The sequence below is a fragment of the Geotrypetes seraphini genome, chromosome 15, assembly GCF_902459505.1.
Source record: "Geotrypetes seraphini chromosome 15, aGeoSer1.1, whole genome shotgun sequence".
NCBI lineage: Eukaryota > Metazoa > Chordata > Amphibia > Gymnophiona > Dermophiidae > Geotrypetes > Geotrypetes seraphini.
In genome coordinates, this window is record NC_047098.1 from 71922436 (window position 1) to 71945170 (window position 22735).

A 22735-nucleotide genomic window follows, 5' to 3' on the forward strand; every position below is an offset into this window, starting at 1 on the left:
TCACAACCTCCTCCGGGAGAGCTTTCCAAGCGTCCACCACTCTCTTTGCGAAACAGAACTTCCTGACATTTGTCCTGGACCTGCTGCCCCTCAGTTTCAGTCTATGACCTCTTGTCCGTGTCACATCTGAAAAAGTGAATAATGCTGTTTCTTGGTCTATTTTGTCTAATCCTTTTAATATTTTAAAAGTTTCTATCATATCCCCTCGCAGTCTCCTCTTTTCAAGGGTGAACAGTCCCAGTTTTCCGAGGCGTTCTTTGTAGCTCAAATGCTCCATACCTTTGATTAGTTTCGTAGCTCGCCTCTGCACCTTCTCCAGCAGGGTTATATCTTTCTTAAGGTATGGAGACCAGTGTTGGACACAATACTCCAAGTGTGGTCTGACCATTGCTCTATAAAGCGGAATTATGACGTCCGCCGATCTACTCGTGATGCCCTTCTTTATCATGCCACACATCCTGTTTGCTTTCTTTGCCGCCACCGCACATTGAGCCGACGGCTTCAGGGTCCTGTCTATCAGTACCCCTAAGTCTCTTTCTTGTTCGCATTTACCTAATGTTACACCTAACATTCTATATTCATGTTCCTTGTTTTTCCTACCCAGATGCATCACCTTGCATTTGTCTATGTTAAAATTCATCTGCCACTTTTCCACCCACTTCTCCAGCTGGTTCAGATCCTTCTGGAGATCCTCGCAGTCCCTTTGATAGCCAACTGCCCGACATAGTTTTGTGTCATCTGCAAACTTGATTATATTGCTTGTTGTTTCCTCTTCCAGGTCATTTATAAAAATATTGAACAAAATGAGCCCAAGAACCGAGCCCTGGGGCACGCCGCTAGTCACCTTCACCCAGTCCAAGAATTTCCCATTTACGCTTACCCTCTGCATTCTGTTCTCTAGCCATTTGCCGATCCATCTGAGTACGTCTCCTTTTATTCCAGGACTTAATAGTTTCCTCATAAGCCTTGCATGCGGGACCTTGTCAAACGCTTTCTGGAAGTCCAAGTAAACTGTCGACTGTCGGCTCTCCCCTGATCTTTAGTTTAAAGCCTTCTCAATGGTCTTCTTCATGTTCTCAGCCAAGACTCTCGCTCCTTGTTTGGTGAGGTGTAGTCCGACCTTTCTATAGTACCTGCTTCTTCCCCAGAATATTGTCCAGTTGTCATTAGTTAAACCGCCATATGCTTAAAAAAAACGGGGCAGCACTGAGAGTTGGTTGAGAGAAGCAGTGTCTAATAACCCCCCTTCTCAACCACCAATCTGACCACCCTGCCCTCTGGTCCTGGTGGTCTAGTTAAAAGAACCCCCCACTCCTCCACATACCTTAGTCATCGAAGACAGGAAGAAGTACACATCCCTCCCTGTCTCTGGATCACCCTTTTCAAGTGCCTCACCCATGCACCGGGCAGGGTTTTGAAAAGGATTACACATTAAGTCAATCATAACTTACAACTAAAGGTCATACTATTACAACTAGAACTTACATTACCATATAAGAACATAAGAATTTTGGCTGCTGGGTCAGACCAGTGGTCCATCGTGCCCAGCAATCCGCTCACGTGGCGGCCCTCTGGTCTAAGACCAGCATCCTAACTGAGACTAGCCCTACCAGCGCACGTTCTTGTTCAGCAGAAACTTGTCTAACTTTGTCTTGAATCCTTGGAGGGTGTTTTCCCCTATAACAGCCTCCGGAAGAGCGTTCCAGTTTTCTACCACTCTCTGGGTGAAGAAGAACTTCCTTACGTTTGTACAGAATCTATCCCCTTTCAACTTTAGAAAGTGCCCTCTCGTTCTCCCAACCTTGAAGAGGGTGAACAACCTGTCCTTGTCTACTAAGTCTAACCCCTTCAGTAACTTGAATGTTTCCATCATGTCCCCTTTCAGTCTCCTCTTTTCAAGGGAGAAGAGGCCCAGTTTCTCTAATCTCTCACTGTACGGCAGTATTCTGACTACAATTAGAGCCCCTTCTATAATGCAGGGTTACAATTTATAGGAACTGCTGCAGTTATTTGTTTGAATGTGGGACACACAGGAGGCAGATAACAAAAATTTAAGATTTTTATCCCTCCAAATGTCTAATGCATGTGGAAAAGGAACAAGGAAAGCAGGAAAGAGTGCAAATACAAAGTATTCAAGCAGCTTGCTTATGATCTGATACCGAAATGGCAGAGATGGAATTTGAACTCAAGGGTGTCTGTATGTTAAACTTTGTCTCATGAGTTCTGCCTGGCAGGCCCTGCTTTCTGCTAGGACATGTTTTTTCCGTGTCCATAAGGAATTGAATGACCTACAGTAAGTCGTATATGTGTGGTGTGTTTTTTCTCAGCTCTACATCCCTGTCCATACAACTAGAGAGACACAACAAGGTCCATCAGGCTCCAGCAGGTAAGAGTCTTTCTGTTTCTATGTGTGGCATATCTTATATGTGCTAATTACAGTAAATCAAAGAATATTTCTGCATAGACTGCATGATCTCCCTTTTGTGAATGACCTTTGAAAAATGCTTACTATTATTGTAGGCTAGAGTCACTGAGAGCTGGATGCACTAAACAGGATCGCTAAGACCACGGGGGTTTGATCTGATCCAATTTTTGGCCAATTCTAAAAGAGCTATTGATGCACTAAAACTTTTGCATGCAAATGATTCGCATGGAGGTTTGTCATAATCTCTCTCTCTCCCGTCCGATTGATCGCTGTGAGAGCAACTCACACATGTGCAGAGCTGGCAGGGGAAGCCTGAAAGCAACTGTTCGGGGCAGGAAACCCTTTTTTTTTATGGGCACAGATGTTATCTGTGTGTTACAGATGCAACAATATCTGGCCCATTAAAAAAAAAGAAAAAAGCACTCCCTCTGCAGATGATGGCCCTCCTGATGTTTCCCTGACAAACCGGCACTGGAGATTGACCCCCATTCCCTCCTGCCTTGCTGCCCCCTATGAGAAAAAAATCATCAGGAGGGATGCCCACTCTCTGCTGCCAACAGAGGATCCCCCACGCCAGCCCCCCCAAACCATCCCCAACCCTACCCCTTCCACTTCCCCCCAAAAAATAAAAAACAGGAGGGAGGCTTGGTCCCTCTAGCACTGTGGCCGGTAAGACAAGTAAGCGACTAGTCTTGACCAGTCGTGTTTTTTTGTACATTGTCAAGAGAGATTAGTGCTCGAGTAGTTTGTATGGGGTTTTAATGTTGAATAGCTAATTTGCATGGCCGGATCGGAAAATGGGTGATTGAGGTGAAAAACACATGGTGAGCCATTTTGTGCATTGGGTCGGCAAATGCGATTGTCACTAAAGCAGTCAAAACTGGTTTAGTGACAATTGCTGACTTTAGTGCAGTGTTTCTTAAGTCAGTCCTGGAGTACCCCCTGGAGAGTAGGGAGAAGACGCTGGCAGGGAAGAAGACAGATGCTAAACTATGGGGGGAGCGGAGAGAAGAAGATGGGTGCCAGACCAATTTGGAAGGGGGAAGAAAGGGAGAGGCACAATAACAGAGCAAATGGAAGATGCAGAAGGAAGAGAGACAGTGGATGGAAGGAATTGAATGAGAACATGAGGAAAGCAGAAACCAGGCAACAAAGGTAGGAAAAGAATTCTATTTCTTTTTTTTTTTTTTTTTTTTGCTTCAGGATAAAGTAGTATATTAGTTGTGTTGATAAAAATTTATAAACGTTAGAGGCTCTGGTAGAAACCTGTTTACAAAGTGTGTATTCTTCCCAATTAATATTTTCAAATTAATAAAGTCTTTTTGCTTATTTGTAAATGGGTTTCTACCAGAGCCTTTAATTCAGTAGCATAATTAAATGAAATAACTATTTCTGAAGTTTATAGGGACGGGCGGGGACGGGTGGGATTCCTCGCGGGGACGGGTGGGACTTTGGCGGGGACGGGTGGGATTTCTGTCCCCGCGCAACTCTCTAGTTCAGACTGACAGACTCTGAAATGCCCCGTCTGCCTGAGGACCGTGCCCACCCGGCGTCTCAGGGTGGCACTGCCCAGGGGCGTCTGCAGGTATTTTGCAAGTTTGTTCCATTCCTCACTTTGAGCATTTTAACAGCAGCGTCCGGTGACAGGAATCTTCAGGTTAACAATCTATAGCCAACATTCTTTAAACCGTTACAAATCAAGTATATTTATAAATAAACTGTCATTACAAAAATTAAAATAAATTATGTCATTGAACATGGTTTTACACATTCATTGGCTGTTCCCGTTGATTCAGATATACTTTTAGTTTTTCAGGATCAAAGCTAAAAGATTTATTATCCACCGTTACTTTCATAATAGCAGGATAAATTAAGCCATTTTTCGCTCCAATTTCTCTTAGATTCGGTCTTAAATCCAGAAATTGTTTCCTCTTTTCTGCAGTAGATTTTGCAAAATCCGGCACTATTTGTATTCTTGCATCTTGACAACACAAATTCTGATTTTCCTTTGCCAGATGTATAATCTCCAAAGCGTGCTGATGTCGTAAAAGTTTAAAGATTAGCGGGCAGGGACCAACAAATTTATCTGGTCTTCTCGCTGGCACCCTGTGCACACGCTCAATTTCTACCGGAAATTTAGTTTTTATGGGCAGGACTTTCGGAAGAAAATTTTCCAAAAAGGAAATCGGATTTCCCTTTTCTACCCCTTCCGGTAAGCCTAAAATTCTTAAATTGCTCCTTCTCATTTTGTTCGAGCAATCTTCCAATTCCTTGGTCAGCAGTGTGATTTTCTCTCTGTCTATTTTGAACTGCTTCTTTTCAATTTCAAAAATCTCCACGTTCTTTTCTAGCCTGTTCACTTTAATTTATAATATCTCAGTTCTCTTATTTAAAGTGGAAACTTCCTCTTGCAAATCGTTTAACTTCTTTGAGTTCAGCAATACAACTTCTTTATTTTCTTTAAGTATTTTCTCATCGCACTTACATTCCTTAGGTAGTGGAGCCTTTGATGGAGTTACCAGTTCGGGTTTTGACCTTTTTACACTGCCAGCATTAGATATCGCAGCTTCAGCTTTACTTTGCTTTCCTGAGGCCATTTCTTTATATCTTCTGTTTTAATGGCAATTTCATGAATTATTATATTATATTATTTTATTTTAATAAATGTCTGTAACTGCAGGAGCTCTCTCTTTACCTGACCATTTGTGTGCACCACCAAGTTCTAGAATCAAAATGCTCAGTAATTAAAACAGAAAGCTCTTTTTTTTTAATTTATTTATAAGTTTCAACATAATATCAAGCATTAAACTTGTACAGAAAAGAAATCAAGCCCAATACATTCAACAATAATCCAAAAAAATAGATTGTTATACAAATATGTTCATAATAATACATAAAAATTTCAGTGGCTTAACTTTACTCAAGTCCTCAAATTGGATCCAAGACTTACACATTTAGCGAGAAACAACAAAGTAGATTACAACTTAAAGAATCACTGCTATTAGCTGAGAGCAAAATGCATAACTTCTAATGAGCTTACAATTTTCCTTTACAGACAGGAAAGTAGTTAATTGAAAGGGTTCAAAGAAAACATATTTATTCATTTGGTGATGAACAATACACTTGCACGGATGTCGCAAGTAAAAAGAAGCCCCTAAAGCTAACACTCCTGGCTTTAGTAAAAGAAATTCACGCCTATGCTTCTGCATCTCACGTGACAGGTCAGGAAACATCTGTATTCTATGTCCAAGAAATTCTTTCTGTTTGTTCTTAAAAAATAAACTCAAAATCCATGCCTTGTCTGGTTGGAGAGCAACATAAATTATTAATGTTGCTGGGGGTCTCAATTTCTTTATCTGATGTCTCAAGTAACGCTGAGACGTCCATTGCCTCTTGATCTCTAGATCTGAAATGTTGTCTTTGACCACCAGCAAGCAAATAATAAACTTGAGACAGTGGAGGCAAAAGTTCATCTGAAATTCCTAGAATTTCCTGAAAATATCTTTTGATCATTTCCCTTGGAGTCACCAAAGTGACATTGGGAAAATTAATCAATCTTAAATTATTACTTCATACGGTGTTTCTCCAACATTTCAATTTAAAACAGAAAGCTCTTAATGTTCTAGAAAGGCAACACATGAGAAAATATGTGTTGCCTTTCTCAAATATAAAGTCCCGGTTTATATTTGGACCAGCGCCCTCCTAGATTTATTGCAGGCTGCCAACAGGCTCTGCACCCTGTCCCCTCTCCCTGCCCTGTCTGTTGGTCGTACCTCCTCTGCCAATCCCTGGTGGTCCAGAGGTGTGGCGGGCAGGAGCGAGCTTTCTGCGCTCCTGCCCCACTGCTAACGCGGTCAGTCAGTGGCTTCCGCGAGTTCTGGGTTAGCAGTTGAGCAGGAAAGCAGAAAGCCAGAGATTGGTAGAGGAGGTATGACCAAAGGACAGGGAGGGGAGACAGGGTGCAGAGCCTGACAGGGGAGGGAGGGAGGCTGGGTGTAGAGCCTGATTGGGGAGGAGGAGGGAGGGGGCTGGGTGCAATGCCTGACAAGGGAGGGAAGGGGGCTTGGTGCAATGCCTGACAGGGTAGGGAACTTGAATATTAAGCCGCCCAACTTATATTCGAGTCAAACATTTTTTTTTTCCTCCTTTTGGGGGGAGGCAATGAGGTCTCGACTTATATTCGGATTGACTTATATTTGAGTATATGCGGTAATAAACTCAGTGCTTTTCGGGGTTGATTGTTCCTCTTTTTTTGGAAAAAGACAATAGATCTACCTGGAGCCCTCTCCCCCCTTCCAGACCTTGCTCCAGACACCCATAGGAAGAACGCTGTCCTTTAACTTGTGGCAGATAATGCTTTGTGATGTGCCCTGTTCCTGCTCTCACCTTTACTTCTTCCAGGGAGAATTCTTACAGTGGATGATGCCCCCGTCCATTATTATGAGGAGCTCCATGCCTCCCTGATATTATTCAGCATGTTTCATATTGCAAAGACCTCTCTTTGGCTCGATACCCACACTATTTCTCTAATTTATGAGCATATTGGTAAATCTTATCTATGATGACATGAGGCCGACTTTGACCTGTTTGAAGCCTAGTATATGTGCACGGCCAATCACCATCATTTTGCCCTGTAAGGGCAAACTTCTGCCTTAGGATGAGACCTGTTCTGCTCTTGTCCTCACCTCTTCCACGAAGCATTCTTACGGTACATGGGGCTCCTGCTCACCATGCTTCCCTGAAATTATTCAGCATCACAAATCTAGTTGCTGATTTCATAACAAGAAATAAAGGGATCCTTTATCAAAGCCACAGTAACAATTCTTGCACTGCAAATGCAACAAAGTCCATTCAGTTTTTATGGGCTTTGTTGCATTTGCTGTGCCCCAAATCAGTACAGCAGTTTTGTTAAAGGGGCACCCAAAGTGAGGCAAGGTAGATTCTATATGACAGTAATGTGGAAGCCCTGGACTTCTGAGTTCTGCTACTGGCTTCTCCTATGACTTGAGGGGAACCTGAGTTATATTTTGTTTATTTTCAGATACCATCAGCGAACCGGAGCAGGTAATAAAGAAGTACTTGGATAAGATGGACAGCCCTCCTGGTGAGGTAAGCAGCAGATTCAATAGAAGACATAAGAATAGCCTTACTGGATCAGACCAATGGTCTCACGGTGGCCAATCCAGGTCACTAGTACCTGACCAAAACCCAAAGAGTAGCAACATTCCATGCGACCGATCCAGGGCAAGTCTTAATAACAGACTATGGACTTTTCCTCCAGGAGGGGGTGGCATATGTATGAAGGACAATTATAGAGGAAGTGAAACAAAACAAAAACTATACAAAAAAGGAGATTACCGCTGAAAAATAGCTGGAAAGCGATGACCACAAATGCTCGCAGTCTAAACCAGTGTTCTTCAACCTTTTTACACCTGTGGACCGGCGGAAATAAAATAATTATTTTGTGGACCGGCAAACTAATAAGACTGAAATTTTTAAAAACCCCTCATTGGTGTAACGCCGGCCCTGCAGTTCCGGACTTCCCCACACCTGCCCCCCCCCCCCCTTCGGATCGCTATATCCATCAGTGGAGACGTCTAATCTCAGCCTGCCCCGGAACTCTTACTGCAACAGTGACTTCCTGTTCCTGCTTAGACGGGTGGCTGCTGCAGTAAGAGTTCTGGGGCAGGCCGAGGTTAGACGTCTCCACTGATGGACACAGCGCCGCCGCTATAACATTTAAAATAATAGCGATCCGGGGGGGGGAAGTCCGGAGCTGCAGGGCCGGCGTTAGAGGGAGTAAGAGTTGATGGTGTCGCGGGGGGAGGGAGGAAGGAAGAAGAGGAACCAAAGCATGGCAATTTTGGGGGAGCAGGTGTGGGCAAGTCCAGAGCTGCAGAGGAGAGTGTTGCGGTACCCAGCTGGAGGGAGAAGGAAGATGAGGGAGGGAATGAAAGGAGATGCCAGGGCTTGGAGGGAAGGAGGAAGGTATGCCAGACTAAGGGAAAAGGAAGGGGGAGATGTGAGAGCATGGAGGGGGAGGGAAAGATGAAAGAAAAGGAAAGGAGAGAGATGCCAGAGAATCAGGGAAGGGAAGATACCAGACTATGGGGTGCGAAGGAAAGAAAGGAGAAGAGAGAGATGCCAGAGCATAGGGGATGCGGTGGTGACAAAGAGAAAAAAATGGAGAGGTGGCAGAGCTGGCTGGCTTTTGGGGTGGGCAAAATCTGGAAGGCAGTGGGGGGACATAAGAAGGAGGCACTGGGGGCACAAAGGACAAGGGAAGGAGGCACTGGGGGCCCTATGGACACGGGAAGGAGGCACTGGGGGCACTAAGGACATGGGAAGGAAGGAGGGAGGGAATAGAAAGGGACAATTGTTGGGCCTGAGTACAGAAAGAAAGAAAGGATACACAGTCAATTAATAGATGTCCCCTTTTGATGAAAAAAATAAATGGTCACGTTACCACTGACTTACTTTCTCTTCAGCAGAGTCAGCATCCGCGCTGAGGTGCAGGAAGGTCCCGCGATGACTCGTCTGCTGGCTCTGCTCTGGAAGAAGTAAGTTACGTCGGAGGGGGTGGACCCGGCAGACGCAGTCATTGCCGGGTCCACCCCCTCCAACGTAACTTACTTCTTCCAGAGCAGAGCCAACACACGAGTCATCGCGGGCCCTTCCAGCATGCAGCTGCTGAGTCCGCTCTAGAGCAAGTACGTCAGAGTGGGGTGGATTGGCAGCAGGCAGCTGCAATCATCGCGGGACCTTGCTGCATGAAGGGAGAGAAAGGAGCAGGACTGCTGGAATGGAAGAGTGATAGAGGGAAAGAAAGGGGGCAGGATGGTATGGAAGGGTGGTGCTGATGGAATTGATGTACAGAGAAAGGGGAGAGACATAAGGGGGAAGGATATTGGAAGGAAAGAAAGGGGGAAGATGCTGATTGAAGAGGGGTGGATGGAGGGAGAAAGGGCAGACATTGGATGGTAGTGGGGAGCCTATGCTGGATGGAAGTACAGATGGGAGAGATAAGGGAGCAAATGCCATAAGGAAATGGGAGAAGAGAAAGAGGGGAGCAGATGCTGGATGATAAGTGGACAGAGAGAGGAGAAGGTACTAGATGGAAGGGTTGGAGAAAGAGGGTACATGATGGAAGGAGGGGATAAATAAAAGGAGGACACATGATGGGGAGAAAAGGATTGAGTTAGGGAAACACTGGAGAGGTGAGGGAAAGAGGTGGCAAGCTTTAGGTAGACAGTAAAAAAGGACATTGATGAGAGGGTAGTAAGAACATAATCTAGACAGATGCAGAAAATAAATTGAAAAGGGAAATGAGGGAAAAAAGGGAAAGGGATTGCAGAGGAGAGGTGTGGGAGAGGGAAGGAGAGGAGAGAGATGCCAGACCAATGGGGGTGAAAGGAGAGATGGAAGGGGGAGGCATACAGTTTCTGGAAGGGGCATAGAAGGAGAGAAGATGCCATATAGGGGAAGAGAGACGGCAGACAGTGGATGGAAGGAAGAGAGTAACAAGAAGATGAGGAAAGCAGAAACCACAGAAGACAAAGGTAGAAAAAAATTTCTATTTATTTATTGCTTTAGGAGACGTGTCACTGTTTCTGTGAAGCATTGTATGCAGAGTCCAGCTTCTTGCAGGTTCAATTTAACCTTTGTCTATGTATTTTTATTTTATCTCCCCTTTTACAAAACTGTGAAGCGTTTTTTAGCACCAGCCGTGGTGGTAGCAGCTCTGATGCTCAGAATTCTATGAGCATCAGAGCTGTTACCTCCGTAGCTAAAATCCACACTACAGTTTTGTAAAAGAGGGAGGGGTTAGTTTGTGATGACATATTCCATACTAGGCGAAGGTGTTTTCTGTGTGTTCGAAAGACATAGTTTTCTGTTAGGATTGATGGTGTAGGATTGATCTGTGCTGGTCTGGCTTGTTTAGTTTTACAATGGGTGTATTGATGTACTGCTCACTGCAATATGTAAGATGCTGCCTTTTCCTAGGTACTCATGTGTGACGTGTGGTTTGTTACTAAAAATCATGATTTTCTTACAGATGGGGGGGGGTGCCAAAAAATGATGGGTCCCGGGTGTTACATATGCTAGGTACGCCACTGTAAGTAAAGATACCAGAAAGCTGGCGTAGCAAAAACTTTAAGTAAATTGTTATTCTTCTAAGTTTTGAGTATTTAACCCTCCCACAATCTCACGGGCACTCGTTTCAAGTTTCAAGTTTATTGAGATTTTGATTTAAACGCAATATCAAATATTTTCAATGTATTTAACAAAAATAAATTTTGGGAAATAAATAAAACCATTTGAACAATAAACATACAAACATATCCATAGATGATTAAAAATACATAAGGAGTACAAGGATAAACTACATTTGTTTAAAAATGCGTCCTCCATGCCTGCTCATAAATTTGTGGAATATGTAACTTGTCGCTCATGCATATTTTTTTTTGCACACACCTCATCAATCCTTAGAGGGAACATTGGTCCCCATTACAGCCAATCATGTCTCAGGCTTTTGAAAGCTTTGCAGCGAAATCTCAGCGGGGTGAGGGCCCTGCTTTGGAGGTGAATGAAGGAGCATCCGCTTCACTGGGGCATGATATCTCTCTTTCCCCCCTCCCCCCAACAACTAGTCTTCACCGTGTCCAGCATAAGTGAAGGATTTAGCAACAAGCCCTGTGGGAGCCGAAGTGGTTTTATCAGGACTTGATGGTGGTGCTTCTTCCCTATCTGGCTTGGGCAAGAAGCTAGTGATGCAGCTTCTAACTCAGTGGTGACTCTGAGAATGCTTCTTGAGGCCATAAGGAAGCGTGATGTTATGGTTGGGAAAACAGCTCAAGATATGGAAGTTCTCATGAGTAAAGTGGATAAAATATCAAAGGATATGAATGTAGTTCGTCAAGATTATTCAAGTTCAGATTGAAACAAATTATCTTAAAGAGACAGTTACAAAAAGATTGAACAACTGGAGGAATATAATAGACGTTTAAACTTGAGAGTTCTGAATTGTCCAAAAATGTTTAGTATATTGCCTGTGGATGTTTTCATAAAATTTCTTTTAAAAAATTTGAAATTTCCTCTTGAATCTATTCCTCCAATAAATAAAGCTTACCCATAGAGATTTAAAGGGCTTTGGGGCTGTTGCCACGCAGCAGCCGCTAGCGTAGCTTTGGAGAAGAGGGGGTTAGTATTAGTAATAGAAATAAGATTGACCCAGGGGTTTGACCCTCAGAGCAAGTAAATCAACCAGGGCCTCAAGATCAATTACAATCATAAGGCAATGGTTTCAATGATATCTCATCCTTATTGGAGAGAGCTTTTTCTGAAGTATCTGATCGTGCAATCTTGATTGTTAATTTTGTATTTGAAAGGACTTAAGTGCTATTATGAGATTATATTTTAAGAACACTAGTTCTCTTTTTGGAGGGCATTGAATTTAGTTGTTTCCAGATGTGACAATCTACTCAGGAAAGAAGAAAAGACTTTCTAGTTATGAGAGAAGAAACCAAGAAATTGGGTGCCATATTTATGCTGGCATATCCTTGCAAATGTGTGACTAGCATGAAGATTTATTTCACTGAGATTTAAAATTCAACTAAGCCTCTCATCTTTTGAGAGATTTTTTTCTTTTCTATTGATCTCCTTTATTTTCTAGATTCCTCCTTCATATGGTGGCCTTATGAGGATGTAGAGATCTTAAAAATACTTATTCTTTCTTTAAAAATTATTTTGGTTTTACATATTAGTTAGAATTCTGTGTTTCTTGTTCTAGTGAATTAATTTGTAATGTAATCGATATATAATAAAATTAAAATTACTACTTTGAGGAAGCTCAAGTTAACAAAGTTAGAAACCATCTTCACATATGCAGGCGGTATTTTTGTACTGCTCGAGGTGAATCTATCTTTGACTAATTTATCAGCAAATATCATTTCATGCATTTCTAGGCATCAAAATTGGGCCTTAGTCAGATGAAATTAAATGCTACGAAAACCAAATTATTATGGTTTGGCCCTAAAATAAAATTCTTGCCTTCCTCGGTAAATTTAACGACTGGTGAATCACTAAATATTGATTATTCTTCAAAGATATTGGAGGGGGGTGTCTGGATTCTTCCCTTACTTATCACTGGCAGATCAATAATTTATGAAGTGGTTTGGTTTTTTTTTGTTTCCATATGTTAAGGAAGGTTAGTCAGTTGCTCCATCAGCAACATTTTTCCATTTTGGTACAGGCTATAAAATTAGCAAATCTAGATTACTGTAACTCTCTTTATATCTGTTTAAGTAAGGGAAATCTAAATAGGTTACAGTTAATTCAGAATACAGCTGCCAAGTTAATTTTTAGAAAAAAGAAATATGATCATGTGTGTCCACTTTTAAAGGTACTTCATTGGCTCCCATTCTATTATAGAGTTCAATTTAAATGTGCAACTATAACATTTAAAATCTTACATGGAATTTTTACACCACTGGTATATTACCTTGAATTCTTGCGGTCCTTAAAATCTAGGACTTCTCCAGATTTATAAACTGTCTTTTCTATCTTTTAGAAGATCAAAAGCTACAAGTTACATCTCTTGATCTTTTGCATATTTATTTGCATCTTTCTGGAATAAACTTCCTGTTGAGATTAGAATAGTTTTGTCCCTTCAAATCTTTAGAAAATCATTAATAACACAACTTTTTTTACATTCTGAAATTCATTAAATTTAAATTTTTTACATTCTTATATAATTATTCTCAAAGTGGTCCTGGTTGGCCTTACGTTTGGAAGACCTGTTAAGTTTAATTACTTTGTCTTTAACATTTTGTGCAAACCGAGTTGAGCTTCTGAATTAGAAGATGCAGTATACAAATCTAAGGATTAGATTAGATGATGGAGGGAAGAGGAGGAAGAAATGGAACTGGAGAGGGGTGATTGGAGAAATGGTGGCATGAGGCAGAGAGGGAAGGATGAGAGGGGGAAATATTGGGCGTGGCAATAGAGGAGGTAGGAGAGAGAGCCTGGATCAAATACCTCTCTTTTTTCCACTCCCTATGCAGCAGGAGAGAGATGGTGAACAATGAGAGAGAAGATATGTTGTACAGAAGGCTGAAGAGGAGAGAGGAAGAAATGCTGTGTAGAAGGGGGAGAGGAGAAAGAGAAATGTTGGATCCAGGAGTAGAAGGGAGATAGGATGCAGTACAGTGGAAAGGAGGGAAGGTAGCAAGAGAGGGAGAAATGCTGGACCAATAAGAAAGGACAGGAGAATGCTGTTGAGGGGGGAAGGGATAGAGTGGAAGGGACAGGGAGATTCCAGCTTTGAGGGTAGGGAGGGGAGAAAGAGAGCAGATGTAGAGTAGGAAGGATGAAGCAAGGGAGGAGCTGGGAATGGTGGCACCATGGAGGAAAAGGGTTGGCAGAGAAATGATGGCGCAGAGGATAGTGATTACAGTGGGTGAAAATATGGTAATGGGGAGTATTTATTTTAAAAAGTTATATACTGTTTAAAACTAAATGGTTTACATACACAATGTTAAGATGACAACAAAATAAAAGCAAATACATAATAAAATACTCATATAATAAAAGTAAAATACAAACAATCCTCAAGAATGAAGAGTGGGTGAGAGAAGATGGAAATTTTTATAGGTCGCTGAAAATTAAAAGAAGGGAGAGGGTGAAATTTGAGTGAACTGAGGTAGAAAAGAAAAATAGGGAGGAAAGAGCTAAATGTAAATATGTCGTAGGCAGTTTTAGTGAGGGAATGGAACAAGACAGGAGAGAGGAAAAAAGGCAAATGGATAGCAGCTGCTTGAAGGAGAATTTGCAGAAGATGGGAAAGCAAAAAAGAAGCTGAAACTAACTTGATGGAAAAATGAACAGACAACACAAACATTTTATTTTGAATTTCACTGAAATATATTAGCTTTTGGGAATGTGTGTAGTAGATATGTTTGTATTGTGTTCAGTAGAAAAGGAGATGCATATTTGTTTTTATTTCTACAGTGTTTAAGTACCTGCTGAGTTTAACTTCTTGGGGTTCCTAGTTCAATTTTTGTCTACATATTTTTGTGTCTAATTTGTGATCTCTCTTTTTGTCCACCCCCCCCCCCCCTTTTTTTTTACTAAGCTGTAGTAGAGGTTTCTACTGCAGCTTGGAGCGCTAAATGCTCCGACACTCATAGAATTCCTATGAGCGTCGGAGCATTTAGCGTTCCGGGCCACGGTAGAAACCTCTACCATGGTTTAATAAAAGAGGGCCTGTATCAGTCAGCATGATAGTAATGACAGGAAATGCAGGGAGAAAAGAGGACTAGGGGGTGCCCTCTTTTTTTATTTTTTGCCTTGGGCACCAGCATGTCCAACAATGGCCTTGACCCTTACTATAGCTGGTGGGAATCCCCAGGCAATTCCAGCTGAGGGTCTTTTCCAAAGGAGGCTTGAATTCCCTTCTACCAAGGGCAATCGGTGCCAGCATCTGTGGCTCAGGGACATGGCTGCTGCTTGCCCAACTTGGTAAGAGGGAGTTTTGGCCACATTCAGAGGAAGTCTAGTTGATGAGGATCCCCAAGCTCGGTCATCTGAAGAGTATTTATATTTTAAATGTACATTAGAGTCTCTGGCAGAGACCCATTTACAAAGTATGTATTCTTCCCAGTTAACATTTCCAAATTAATAAAGTTTCTCTGTTAATTGGGAAGAATGCGTACTTTGTAAATGGGTTTCTGCCAGAGCCTCGAATGTACTTCAGTAGCATAATTAAATGAAATAGCTATTTCTGAAGGTTATGAGGCTGGAAGAGATTACTTGTGGGGATGGGTGGAGATAGAACGGATCTGAGTGAGGACTGGTTTGATTTCTGTCCCGTGCAACTCACTACCTCTAAATCCAAACCTCAACTAAATGACAACATGACTTAATGATTAAAGGACCTGTTAAATATTTTAAATGATCTATAATATTTAAACTTTTTAAAATGAAAGCTAAATAGTCTTGTTTGTTGAGTTCAAAGTATATTAATCAAATGTTTGGATTAATGCATCCTGTCTTCAATTAATAGTAGCATTTTCTTTTAAGTGCTTGTAATTTCAGGACTTTGAGCAGTAAAAATCCTTGTTTTCTTTTCCAGGACTGTATTATCTGTATGGAGAAGCTGTCAACTGCCTCAGGATATGGCGATATAACACAGAGTAAGACCATTCAGCCTGAGATGGTAGGAAAGCTGAAAAACTGTGGCCATGCTTTCCATACGCTGTGCCTTCTGGCCATGTACAACAATGGGAATAAGGTACTGGAGCTGCCCATGCACAGGGTGTTCTCTGCCCCCACCCCCCAGGAAGACTGTAGCCCCAGCCTGCATGGCAGAAGTATTCATCAGTGCAAACATCTCGGATCCAGACTATACCAGTTGCCATAAAAAAGGGCTGAGCTTTGCTGTTCTTTTCTCCCCTTCTTTCTGCTTGTCTGCCAGCCTTTTTCTCCCAGTTCTCTGCTTCAGCATTTAGATTTAGAGCTGCTATACAAGGAAATACTCCAGCTGTTGAGATGCAGAAAGCTTTTGGTATTTATAGACCGCTTTTTGATAAATCATCAAAGCGGTTTACATAGTACAAAACAAAAAGAAAAGAACTCCATCATCACTAGGACAGAGAACATTCAGAAAAAATATTGAATTAGAGTAAAATTCTAGTTAAAATAAAAACATCCTCTATAATAAAACCCTAAGCACGCATGCGCACTCTTACCTGCGTGTTCCGTGATCCGTAGCTCCGTGGTCAGCAGAATGCTAAAGGAAGTGGCGTGCAGCGCATGCACACGTTCGGAGCGTGTGCACATGTTCGGAGCTGACATCGGGGAGAGAAGGAGGCAGCGGCGACCGAGCTAGGGGAGGGAAGGCCACAACCACTGCTGGTTTCACGGCCTTCTCCTCTGCCTCCACTCTTCCCTCTGGGTCAGAGCATTGTTGCAGCTCACAGGAGCCACACTCTCTGCCCGCCCGGTGGTGAACCAAAACCCCTTACCCCTTATGGCGCTAGAGGCTGGTGGCGCTGCCACAGAGAGGGGGGCGGCGGCCAAAGGAAGGGGAGCGGGGCGCAGGCGGGGAACGGGAAGGAGAGAAAGAGACAGAAAGACAGATTGACACACAGACAGCGGCCAACAAGAGAGATAGAAAGAGACAGAAAGACACACAGACAGCGGTCAAGGAGAGAGAGACAGAAAGACAGACAGCAGCCAACGAGAGAGAGATAGAAAGACAGACAGACACACAGACAGCAGCCAACGAGAGAGAGAGAAAGAGAAAGAAAGACGCACAGACAGCGGCCAAGGAGAGAGAGAGAGAAAGAGACAGAAAGACACACAGACAGCGGCCAAGGAGAGAGACAGAATGACAAACAGACAGTGGCCAACGAGAGAGAGAGAAAGACAGACACATCTATTATAGCAACTGTTAATGTATCGGGCTTAAAGACTGGTAGGATTATAAAAGCTTAAAATATAATTATAAAAGCAGCACCTGCAAATCTCCCTCAATGTTCGTTCCAATATGATACTAAATCTCCTGTAATAGAAAAAGAGCAATCATGGATATGCTAATCTGAAAAGGTACGTTTTTAACAGACTTCTAAATTTAATATATGAAAGTTCACTAAAGAATTCCATAGATAGGGTACCGAAGCGAAAAAGGCAGAATTACATGTAATGGACTGAAGGCAGAGATAAATGATGACCATAAGTGAAACTCAAGTTTCTAGCAGGTCCATATGGAATCAAAAGTTTAGTTAAATATTCTGGTTACCCTGTGTGTAATGCTTTGAAAGTTAGAGTCAAAGCTTTATGCATTAATCGTGATTTTATCAGAAGCCAATGAAAATCTTTCAAAAAGCGGAGTGATGTGGTCATATCTTTGGGTGTTTGTTAGTACCTTAATGTCAGTATTTTGTATAGGCTGCAATTTTTTGAGAGCTATTTTTGGAAGACTAGTATAAATGATGTTGCAATAATCCAACTGTTAAGATAACCAAAGTGTGAATCAAAGACTCACAGGTTTTGTTTAGATAAGGATGTATCAATTGAATTTGACGTAACGATGCAAAACAAGACCTAATGACAGAAGTTAACTGGAATTTAAACGAAAGAGAACCATCTAATTGTACTCCCAAATATCTCATATTTTCTTGTATAATCCCACTTTATTCTGAGACCAGTGGGTTTTATGTATCTCTGTCCCAGTAGAATCCAGTTTTTACTTTCTACATGCCATGCCTGTAGGAGCTTATTTCTTCTACTCGTGTTTTCTTTGGATAGTTTCAGTAATGTTTTTGATGTTTCCCTCGCGGGTCAGCCATCGTGCTGTGGAGGTTCCCTGTGGGGACATCCTTGCGGCAGGAGATTACGGACGGTTGCAGAACATCTGCTTCTGAGGGGTTCCCTGCATGGCAGTAAGCCTCCTGGACAGCCTGCAGAACAGATTGGGGCTCCTGGATCGGAAGCCAGCTCACCCCAGGTTCGTCCGCTAGTGGGTGTAATGCAGGCTGAGTGGTTCCCGGCTATCTGACCACCTGTTTTGTGCTGACCAGCCAATCGAGATGAAGCAAGCCAGCTTCCAAGGATTCGCATTGCAATTTCTTCCTACCTTGCCTGCGGTAAATGGCCCCCTATCTCTATCGCAGCACATTCAGCTAGATGTGTGATTGCTACCTGGGCAGAATCCCAGGCTGTTTCACCTGATGAAATTTGAATAGCAGATGTTTGGTCTACTCTCCACATCTTTGAGGTTCTACAGAGTGGATGTGATGGCTCGAGAGGATGCCGCTTTTGGGTCCTCAGCACTGCGAGCAGGCTCATCTGTCCCTCCTTATATGTCTGGCACTGCTTTGGTATGTCAGCTACAGTACAGAATCCTATGTTTTTGCAAAAGCATGGAAGATTAGGTTCTTAACTCATTGATCTTCTTTGTTATAAGACATAAGATTCTGTACAGCTCGCCCTATGCAGACCTTTGATTTACCTGATTTCTGCTTTTGACATTGCCAGTATCCATCCCTGGATGACTTCTCATGTCTTTTAAGATTCAGAAGAGACAAATTGACAGGTGCAGGAAGACATATATTCCCTTTATCCTTTGGGGGTTTTCTCTGGTTTTCTTATTTTACTTAGCAGAGTTGGTTCCTAGCCCCTCCTTCTCTTTTCTTCTGTTTCAGTGGAGTTCAATTGCTTTGGTACTAACTGAAGGGGGAGCTGTTCTCCACTGCTGAAGGGGAAGAATTGAGAGTTAAAAGTGACACCCTTCTGCAAAGTACATGGCTACTGGGAAGCAACAGCTACAGTACAGAATCCTATGTCTTATAACAGAAGATTAACGAGGTAAGAATCTAATCTTCTACTAGAAAATTAGTGCAAAGTTCACTCGTAAAATGCTCCCATGAGCTTTGCAGCTGTCCGGGCAGTATGAAAATGTCTTCCTCCTTTAAGGTGTGGTAGTGCTTACTCTTCCAATCCTCCATTCTTTCCCCCATGTTTAAAATGTACCATTTTGTTAATTTGGTTCTCTTTATATGTAATATGATGCTAAAGGGTGGTGTTTATCCATGACGGTCCCTTTAAAAATAACAATTTTTAGAACTCCAGCAGCTTTGTAAGGTCACTTATATAGTGATTGGTGTTGTCCATAGGATGGCAGCTTGCAGTGTCCATCTTGTAAAACCATTTATGGGGAGAAGACTGGGACGCAACCAAATGGAAAGATGGAGGTTTATTTCATGCCTCACTCTCTGCCTGGCCACCCAGACTGCAGAACGATCCATATCATGTACACAATCCTACCCGGAATTCAGGTGAGGATACTAGGATAGTCTGCAGTTGAGATTAGAGATTCTTGGTCTTGGTGTTATATGAAGAAGAGTGATCAAAACTATTAAGACGATAGAACAACTCATAGAGCACACACTTTTGACTTACGAGCTATTTTTAAAATGACCAAGTCAAAATGATCTACCAACAATACAATTTTAAAAAACACAAAACACACTGTATGCAGAGAAAATGTTAATTATCATTTATATTTGAGGTTTTTTTTTAAAGAGGTCAAGGCAGATGATTTTAAAATATGCAATGTCACCTCAGTAACAACTATACAAAAATAGACAAATATACTCCCTCCCCTTTTAATAAACTGCGATAGCGTTTTTTAGCACAGGGAGCTGCACTGAATGCCCCGTGCTGCTCCCAATTTAGTAAAAAGGGGCTATAGTGCAAAATATAGACAGCAGATATAAATTCGGACACATTTTGATCACTAAATTTAAAATAAAATAATTTTTCCTACCTTTGCTGTCTGGTGATTTCATGAGTCTCTGGTTGCACCTCCTTCTTCTGACTATATCCATTATTTCTTTCTTTCTGCTTCCTGTATTCTTCCTCTCCTCCAGACCTCATTCCATTCCCCAACCTACATCTTTCTCTGTCCCTCCATGAGTCCAACTTTTTTTCCTCTCTCCCTGCCCCCCCCCCTTTTCTTTTTTTCTCTCTCCTCCTGCCCCCTTCTTTCTTTCTTTATCTCTCATGATAGAAACCTTCAAGATCCTGAAGGGCATAGAAAAAGTAGACAGAGACAGATTTTTCAAATTAAGGGGCACCACAAGTACAAGGGGGCATTGGGGGAAATTGAAAGGGGACAGGTTTAGAACAAACGCTAGGAAGTACTTTTTCACTCAGAGGGTGGTAGATACATGGAACGCGCTTCCAGAGGCTGTTGTGGACAAGAAAACACTAAATGGATTCAAAGAAGGTTTGGATAGATTCCTAGAAGAAAAAGGGATTGGGGGGTACAGATAGGTATAGACCATTGCTCAGGCAATGGGCCTGATGGGCCGCCGCGGGAGCGGACCGCTGAGCAGGATGGACCTATGGTCTGCCTCAGCGGAGGCAACTTCTTATGTTCTTATGTTCTCCCTGTCCTCCTTCTTTCTTTCTGTCTGTCTGCCTCCCTTTCTTTCTATCCCCCCAAAGCGACTGCCACCGATTTCTCCCTGCTTCCCCGACATCAATTCTGACACCTGGCTTGGCATTGTGGAAACAGGGAGAGTAGAATGCAAATCAATGCGTCTATCGCGGAGCTCAGGATGGGCTCTGCGATCGACTCGCATTGCCTTTGCAATCTACTGGTAGATCGCGATTGACCTTTTGGGCACCCCTGTCAAAGAGGTTATAGGGAACATGCCATGAAATTACATAATAAGTGCATTTAAAACAAGCAGGAGAAAATGTTTTCATTTGTATTCTAGCTGCTTTTGTTTATATGTATGTTTTGTATAAATCTGATTTTTTAATGTTTTGTTTTATACCCTGAGTTCTATTGGGATGGGTGGTGTAAATTAAAATGTATAAATAGAAATAATTAAACTCTAGGACTCATTACCAAATGATGTGGTAAAAGTAGTTAGCATAACTGGGTTTAAAAAGATTTGAATGCATTTTGGTAAGAAAATTTCATAAACTGTTATTGAGGTAAGCCACTGCTTATCCTGGGATTGGTAACATGGAATCTTACTACTTTTAAGAATTCTACCAGTTATCCCAGGACAAGTAACATAGAAACATAGAATATGACGGCAGAAAAGGGCCTTTGGCCCAACAAATCAAATAACCCTCCCCTCTAAGTTCTTCTTTGAAGTGAGCCCACGTGTTGATCCCATTTCTTCTTAAAGTCAGTCACGTTACTGGCCTCAACTACCCGAAGTGGAAGATCATTCCAACGGTCAACCACCCTTTCAGTGAAGTACTTCCTAGTGTCACTATGGAATTTCCCACCCCTGATTTTTAGCGAATGCCCTCTTATCGCCGTAGGGCCTGTAAGGAAGAAGATGTCTTCTTCCACCTCAATACGACCAATGATGTATTTGAACGTCTCTATCATATCACCCCTCTCTCTGTGTTCCTCGAGAGAGTAAAGGTGCAACTTACCTAGTCGTTCTTCATAAGGGACATCCTTGAACCCTGAGACCATCTTGGTGGCCAATCGTTGAACCGATTCCATTCTTAGCACATCCTTCCGATAGTGTGGCCTCCAAAATTGTACACAGTATTCCAGTTGTGGTCTCACCATGGACCTGTACAGTGGCATTACCACCTCGGGCTTTCGGCTGACAAAGCTTCTCCAGATGCAACCCAGCATTTGTCTAGCCTTGGATGAGGCTTTCTCTACTTGATTGGCTGCCTTCATGTCTTCACTAATGACTACTCCCAGGTCCCGTTCTGCCACAATTCTGGTTAAGGTATCACCATTCAGAGTGTAGGTTCTGCATAGGTTTCTGCTACCAAGGTGCATAACCTTACACTTTTGGGCATTAAAATTCAACTGCCAAATAGTAGACCAGTGCTCCAGAAAAAGTATGTCCTGTGTCATAGCGTCGGGCATGGTATCTTCGCCCACTGTGTTGCATAATTTAGCATCATCAGCAAATAATGCAATTTTACCCCAAAGTCCCTGAGGCAGATCTTTTATGAAGATATTAAATAGGATTGGACCCAGGACCGAGCCCTGCTGTGCTCCACTGTGCACTTCCGACTTTTCATAGGTAGTACCGTTTACCACCACCCTCTGATGTCTGATGATTTTTATGTTAGTCAGACCTTAAGGGTATGAAGAATACTCTATTGTTATAACACATTGGGGAAATGTTTGAGCTCCATAAATGTTTCTGATTGGTATGGCTATTTCAATGTTTTGAGTGTTCAATTAAAATGTTTTAATATGTTTGCTATACTTTCAGCGCAGAACAGATTTGTAGTTCAGAAAGTCTCCCTGCACCCTTCCTTCTTATGTGTTCCTATATAGGGTTATCTGCTGGTTTGGTACAAACTGACAGGGCAGCAAAGCCCTCTGGAGAAGGAGTTGTTGAAAACCTGGAATGGATTCCTTCTGCATGGCTTGCAAGCATGGGGAAAATACCTTACTATCCAGAATGAGACGCCTATCTACTAGAAAAGATATTAGCAAGGTAAGAACCTAATCTCTTTTTTATTTAAAAAAAAAAAAAAAAAAAAAAAGTTGCTTTTATCTATAAAATTCATGGTAGGTGAATCTGAGAAAACCCTTAAATATGTAGACCACAAAATGGCAGTGGCGTACCAAGGGGGGTGGTGATCCGCCCCGGGTGCGAGCCCTGAGGGGATGCTCCGACGTCTGTTCCCCCCCCCCCCCCCCCGACGTCTGGTTCTTCCTCTCTGGCCTCCCCGCACCATTAAGGGTACCGAAGCAGCCTGCAGCAAGATCGCGATGTCGGCGATCTTGCGCTGCTTCATGCT

At 42.5% G+C, this 22735-nt stretch overlaps 1 protein-coding gene across 7 annotated transcripts in view; it reads left to right on the forward strand.

Annotated features, from left to right (window-relative positions):
• The window catches only part of DTX2 (deltex E3 ubiquitin ligase 2), a 72084-nt gene that overhangs the window by 32952 nt on the left and 16397 nt on the right, over window positions 1-22735 (forward strand). For all 7 annotated transcript variants that reach the window (XM_033922060.1, XM_033922057.1, XM_033922055.1 and 4 more), the window contains 4 exons: window positions 2328-2386; window positions 7467-7534; window positions 15558-15716; window positions 19102-19263. In XM_033922060.1, the coding sequence (XP_033777951.1) occupies window positions 2328-2386; window positions 7467-7534; window positions 15558-15716; window positions 19102-19263 (448 nt within the window). The remainder of the gene's footprint in view (window positions 1-2327; window positions 2387-7466; window positions 7535-15557; window positions 15717-19101; window positions 19264-22735) is intronic.